General features: G+C 42.9%; 1 protein-coding gene across 1 annotated transcript; it reads left to right on the top strand.

The window, feature by feature from the left end:
• The first annotated feature begins 217 nt into the window (after positions 1 to 217).
• On the top strand, positions 218 to 3,083 carry LOC105142435 (S-adenosyl-L-methionine-dependent methyltransferases superfamily protein). Its single transcript, XM_011050067.1, has 9 exons — positions 218 to 435; positions 520 to 576; positions 687 to 784; positions 935 to 1,004; positions 1,295 to 1,343; positions 1,526 to 1,614; positions 1,702 to 1,749; positions 2,588 to 2,647; positions 2,791 to 3,083. Exons 1-9 carry the CDS (start codon positions 376 to 378, stop codon positions 2,899 to 2,901), a joined length of 642 nt encoding a protein of 213 aa, XP_011048369.1. The 5' UTR covers positions 218 to 375; the 3' UTR covers positions 2,902 to 3,083.
• The last annotated feature ends 3,679 nt before the right edge of the window (positions 3,084 to 6,762 follow it).

The raw sequence follows: 6,762 nt of genomic DNA, 5'->3' as shown, positions 1-6,762 counted from the left end.
TTTCCTCCTGATTTTGCATGCCGTTAGAGGTTGAAACAGGCCAGTGATCGATCGATCTGAATTTGAGAGGAGAAGGCTTCAATTGGGCCTCGTAAAAAACTAAGAACAAGGAAAGTGTATAAAGGAACGGCCCATTGGGATTAGCAGCCTAAGTGAACAATAGCAAAACCTGAACGAGCCCATTAGATGGTAATAAAATTCCAGAATTATCCGTAGGGACGCATAATTCTGATTTGGATGCTGATTCAGAATAATTAGGGTTGTATTTTCCGTTTTTTGCTTTTAGAATCTCATCTCCTCGCTTCCTCTTCCCTTCTTCCTCTTTGGTAGGTACCTTGTTACTGCCCTCTCTTTCTTAGAGAGAGAGAGACAGAAATGAAGCTGAAGCAGTTAGAAAGCATGTTAGGTGAGCTTCAACAGTTCTCCAATCCAAAGGTATCTTACCGTACTCTCTTTCTCATCCTCCTTCTCTAGAAAAAAATAAAAATAATATGATTGCACCTGCGTGAGTGCGTGCAGGCAGAGCTGGAACAGTACCCGACTGGACCTCACATTGCTTCTCGTATGCTCTATACCGTATGTGTGAAATCACCCCCCCCCTCCGTTTTTTTCCTTTGAATAAACAAGAAAGTAGTTTTTCATGCGTAACTATGTGTGTGTGTGTGTGTTTTTTTGTAATTGAAAAGGCAGAAAACTCGTTAGGGGATGTTAACAACAAGATAGTCGCAGATTTCGGTTGTGGGTGTGGCACATTGGGCGCTGCAGCTTCTCTTATGGGTGCTGAGTGAGTTGCATCCATCCTATTATTCTTATTTATTAAGAAAAAAAAAGTGAATTGGAGACTTGTTATGATGAAGATGATAATGATTCTTGTGATTTAGCCTACTTCATTCTTAAATTTGACTCCTGTTTTCTGTTTGTAATTTTGGAACAGGCAGGTTATCGGCATCGATATTGATTCTGAATCTCTTGAGATAGCATCTCTAAATGCGGAGGATCTTGAGGTATTGTTGTCTGTTTGTGCTATTTGTAGCTTTACCTGGCTTCATGTATTTGCCCCTTCATCTCATACTTTCATTTAACAGAAGAAGCAATTCCACATCTATGACTGTGCTTTTTATATTTCATAGAGTAGCATTTCTGGAGAAAATAAAATTAACATTTCTTTGTTTGTGTATGTGTGTGTGTGTCTGTTTTCAAGTTCTCATTTATTTGAGATGGTTTATTTAATGTAATTGTGCATCGTTGCTCTTATCTGATGCGCCTTTTTTTATATATATGCTGAAATCTGCAGCTGGACATAAACTTCATTCAGTGTGATATCAGGAACTTAGTATGGAGAGGTAACAAATTAATGCTTCATGTTTTGTTGTTTCCTGTCTTATGGACAACTAGTGCACCTCTAGAGTGTTTCGAGAAATAAAAAATAGCTTTAATCGATTTTCTGTATCCCATATGTTCATTTCTCATTTGCATTCAACTCTACAAGAAGACCTGGATCTAAGGGTCTCAACCTCTTTTTTAGGTCCTATTGTTGATACTGTTGTGATGAATCCTCCATTTGGGACCCGAAGGAATGGTGCCGACATGGATTTTCTTTCAGCAGCATTGAAGGTTTATTTAGATTTTTTATCTTTTTTGTATCCCTTTCTTGAATTTTAATAACAAGGATGGCTTTAACTTTTTTCCTTTACCTGCCAGATTGCTTCTCGAGCAGTTTATTCATTACACAAGACCTCAACAAGAGAGGTAAGTGGCTTCCTTTGACAGTTCTAGGCTGTTGCAGTGGAACAGAGAATTTGCTTCTGCCCCTTGCACCAATAATTTAGATTAACAAGTTACTAGATAGTGGTGGATTTCCTGTGTATTGGAAGTATCTAGAACTAGTGTATTTCACTATACAAGTTGGTGCTCTTTAAACCGGAGCATTATCAAGCTAAGGGAATAGCTTTCTCTATCTAATCATTGCAAATACATTCTTGTTAGTCTCTCTTAAATGTATGTGCCAAACATTCTTGTTAGTCTCTCTTAAATGTATGTGCCTTACATGTGCTATTACTAACTGGTTCATTTCCAAAACCCAATTACTTGCTTTGAGCATTTAACCCAAGGCATTGGCATGCACCTCAAACTATTGTGTCATATGTAAACACTGTTGGGGATGTAAGACCTGTTTCTTCTGGCCTTGACTGCAAAAAAACTCATCCTGGCAATACTTTTAGATAATGTATGCCTCCTTATGTGAAAGAATTTTCTCATTGGTTGTCTGCACTATATATTTGATCAGGTCAAAAGACCAGTATAATCACTGGACTTGCAATTTTTCATCTAGTTGACTGTATTTCTTCACAAATTTATAGCTGCCGCATTGTTTTTTAGGGTAGCGTAGCATGTTTGTACCCCCAGGCTTCTACACTTATCTGCCTCTTTTGCATTTGATGTAAGGTTCAGATCAGTTGTTCCCTATTAACTGGCCACAGCATGTTTATCTACATCGATGCAAGTCATGGATTTTTAGCCTTGTTAACCAGTTCTTATAAGCGTTTTTGTTGTGATAACCACGATGGTTTTTTTTTGGTCATTGCAGCATGTTAAAAAGGCAGCCTTGCGGGGCTTTGGTGCTAGCAGTGCAGAGGTTTTATGTGAGGTGGGTAAATGTGCCTTTGCAACCACATGTTTACTTATCAGTTTTTTGGGAGCATTCCATGGTCGTGGAAAATGACGCGGATGTTAAGAATGCTTTTCCCTTTAAATATCTCTTAATTTTGTTTCCGTACTTTTCCCCCCCAGCTTCGGTTTGATGTGCCTAAGCTATACAAATTTCACAAGAAAAGGGAGATGGACATTGCCGTAGATCTCTGGCGGTTTGCACCAAAAACTAACCAGGGAAATGATAATTGACACCGCAGGAGTAATCGGGGAAATGACAATGTTCTATCAACATTATGGACAAGGGTAAAACAACCATATGCACGCCATTCAGTGTATTATGCAAATAGGATGTAATTCTGGACAGATTTTGAAGAGAGCAAGGGAAAATGCAATTTGATATAGTTAAGAATTTTGAAGGGAAACAACTTGAATTAAAGATTAATATGTATATAAGATGTTTTTGTATGTGTTTTTTATTTTTTTAAATACTAAAACAAATTTTTTTTTTCAAATGCTGAAAAGCTGAACTTTTTTTTTTTAAAATGAAACACAAGCGTGATAAGATGTGTTTTTTTAAAAAAAATTATATACAAAATAATTGTTAAAAAGGGTTCGGTGATGATGTATTTTGTACATAAAGTTAAAATAAAAATATGTAGGGGAAGTTTTGTTTATCAAGATTTATTGTATTTTGGATTGTAATGATGTTAAAAAAAGGTATTATTTACCAAGACTTATTGCACATTTTATCGGGGTATTATGTGTTGCAATTTTAGGCATGAATACTTGATGTAAAGGTAGTCATTTCTAGCCATAAAAGTTCTAACGTTGCCGGGGGAAAGGGTTGCATTCCAAGTTGCGGATACTTAGCATTTGAGTTGTCATACTCTAGCATTGAGTCAGACATGCTAACATGGTTGCCTAACCAGGCTAACGAGTTTGCTGACATGGACAACTTTTTGTTGGGTCAAGCATACAGACCCATATGTCTTGGGTCCAGACATATGCCCTAAATCCAACCCAAACACTTTTAGGTTTGGCCACAAAAGGATCTAACCCCAAACTTTAACCTCAACCATATTAGGTCTGGTCATAGACCCATTCCCCAACCCAATTGGGTCCAGCCATAGAAGGATCCACTCCAAAATCCATTTTTTGTCCGGACGCTGACCACAGACTCAAACCCCTTGAGTCCGAACTCCAAACCGATCCCACAACCCTTTGGGTTCAAACACAAAAGTACCTAACCCAAACTCTATTGGGTTAGAAAACAAAATGACCCAAACCCAAACTCCCTTAAGTCCGGGCACGTACCTAGACCTTAGCCTCATTGGGTTTGGCCATAGAGTTATCCCCCAATCCTTTTAACTCAGAAATGGAAGGGCCTACACCCAAATTCATTTTGAGTCCGGACTCCGAACCTATCCTAAACCCTTTTGGGTCCGGCCATGAAAGGACCCAAACCTAAACCCCTTGTGTTCGGATATGGAAGGACCCAAAACCCCTTCAGTCTAGACATTCTCAACCATAAAAGTTCCAAGGCTGCAGGGGGAAGGGATTGCTCTCCAAGCTATGAACACCTGGTGATTTGGTTGTCATGCCCTGGTGTTAGGCCAGACATGCGAACTGGGCTGCCCAATCAAGTTAGGGGGTCTGCTGACATAGACCTTTTTTTTATTAGATCAAGCGTCCAGACCCACATGTCTTGTGTACAAAAACATACCCCATATTCTTAGGTTTGGCCATAGAAGGACCCAAACCCTAAACCTCAACCTCATTAGGTCTAAACACGGACCCATCCCCCAACCCTCTTGGGTCTGGACAGGGAAAACCCATGTCAAAACCCCTTTCAGGTTTGAACAAGGAAGGATCCATACCAAAACCTATTGGGGGTCATGACATGGACAACCCAAACTTAATCCTCTTGAGTCAGACTCCTCACCGAACCTAAACCCTGTTAGGTCCGGACATGGACAAACCCAAACCCAAAAACACTTGGGTCTAGACCACTACCCAATCCCAACTCATATTGGGTCCAGACACGGAAGTACCCAAACCTAAATCCTCTTGGGTTGGGACACGAAGGGACTCAAACACAAACCCCATTGGGTCCAAGCACGGAACCCATCTCCAGCCCCATTAGGTCTCGCATAGAGTCATCCCCCAACCCTTTTATGCTCAGAAATGGAAGGACCCACACCTAAACCTATTTTAGGTCTAGACACAGACCCCAAACCCAAACCTCTTGGGTCCAGACTCTAAATCCATCCCGAACCCTATTAAGTCTGGCCATGTGAGGACCCAAACCTCTTTGGGTCCGAACAGAAAACGACCCACACCCAAACCTATTTTGTGTCCTAACACGGAAGGACCCAAACTCAATCCCCTTATATTGGACTCTGAACTAGACCCAAACCCTTTAACGTCTGGACACGGATGGATCAAAACCCAAAAACCCTTGGGTTCAGATCCACATCCTAACCCCAACTCATATTGGGTCGCGACATGGAAGGACCCAAACCCAAACCCCTTGGGTCTAGACAAGAAATGACCCACACCCAAACCTATTTTATATCTTGACACAGAAGGACCCAAACCCAATCCCCTTGGATCGGACGTTGAACCTTACCCAAACTCCTTTAGGCCCAAATACGAATGAACCAAAATCTAAAAACCCTTGAGTATTGACCCACATCCCAACCCCAACTTATATTGGGTCGCGACATGGAAGGACCCAAACCCTCTTAGGTACGAACACAGACCCAGCCCCCAAGGCCTTAACCCTCTTGGGTCTGGACATGGAAAGACCCATACCCAAAACCATTTTGGGTTTGGACATGCACCCGGCTCCCAACCCTATTGGGTCGGGCTATGGACTCAACCCTTAACCCATATTAGGTTCGGACAGGGAAAGACCCGAACCTATTTCAGGTCCAAACATGGACCCCATACCCAACTCCCTTGGGTTTGTAAGCCGAACCCATGTCTGGACACGGAAGGACCCAAACCCTCTTGGTTCCGGATAGGAAAAGACCTACACCCAAACCTATTTTAGGTCCTGACACGAAAGGACCTAAACTCAATCCCTTTATGTTAGACTTTAAACCCCGTTAGGTCCCGACACGAATGGGCCTAAACTCAAAATCCCTTGGTTCCAGACGCACACCCTAACCCTAACTTATATTGGGTCACGACATGAAAGGACCCAAACCCAAACCCCTTTGGGTCTAGACATCAGACTCAGCCCCTAACCCTTTTAGGCCAAGACATGAAAGAACCCACACCTAAAACCATTTTGAGTCCGGACTGGGAAGGACCTAAACCCCCTTGGGTCTGGACATGCACCCAGCCCCATTGGGTCTAGCCATAGACTTAGCTTCCAACCCATATTGGGTCCGAACATGGAAGGACCTAAACCCATTTTCGGTCCGGACACTGAACCCAAACCTAACCCTATTAGGTCCAAACACCCAAACCCCCTAGGTCAGGATATGGACCCAACCTCCAACCCCTTTGGGTCTGGAATCCGACCCCACCCCAACTTATTTGGGGTCTGGGCATGGCTGGACCCAACCCATTTTTAGTGCGAACAGGGAAGGACCCATACCCAAACCCTTTTGGGTCCGAATAGACTTAGCTTCCAACCCATATTGGGTCCGAACATGGAAGGACCTAAACCCATTTTCGGTCCGGACACTGAACCCAAACCTAACCCTATTAGGCCCAAACACCCAAACCCCCTAGGTCAGGATATGGACCCAACCTCCAACCCCTTTGGGTCTGGAATCCGACCCCACCCCAACTTATTTGGGGTCTGGGCATGGCTGGACCCAACCCATTTTTAGTGCGAACAGGGAAGGACCCATACCCAAACCCTTTTGGGTCCGAACCCAACCCCCAACCTCAACCTATTTTGGGTACAGGCACAAAAGGACTTAAAACCCCTTGGATCACGACACTAACCCAACCCTAACCCCCTTGGGTCAAACACGGACCCACCACCTAGCCCTCTTGGATCTGATCACGGAAAGAACCAAACCTCAACTCCTTAGGTTAGGACACGACTCCAAACCCAACCCGTTGGGGTCCTTCCAAGGACCCCCACCCTTT

The sequence above is a fragment of the Populus euphratica genome, unplaced genomic scaffold (genome assembly GCF_000495115.2).
Source record: "Populus euphratica unplaced genomic scaffold, PopEup_1.0 scaffold189.1, whole genome shotgun sequence".
Lineage (NCBI taxonomy): Eukaryota > Viridiplantae > Streptophyta > Magnoliopsida > Malpighiales > Salicaceae > Populus > Populus euphratica.
Note: the sequence above shows the minus strand (reverse complement) of the source record. Positions and strands in the feature narration are given on the sequence as shown.

Bases quoted from the DNA above. Each gene is read 5' to 3' on its own strand.
- LOC105142435 (XM_011050067.1), top strand. From the start codon at position 376: ATGAAGCTGAAGCAGTTAGAAAGCATGTTAGGTGAGCTTCAACAGTTC. The intron at 577-686 runs GTATGTGTGAAA...GTAATTGAAAAG, and splicing joins CTTCTCGTATGCTCTATACC to GCAGAAAACTCGTTAGGGGA. The intron at 785-934 runs GTGAGTTGCATC...ATTTTGGAACAG, and splicing joins GCTTCTCTTATGGGTGCTGA to GCAGGTTATCGGCATCGATA.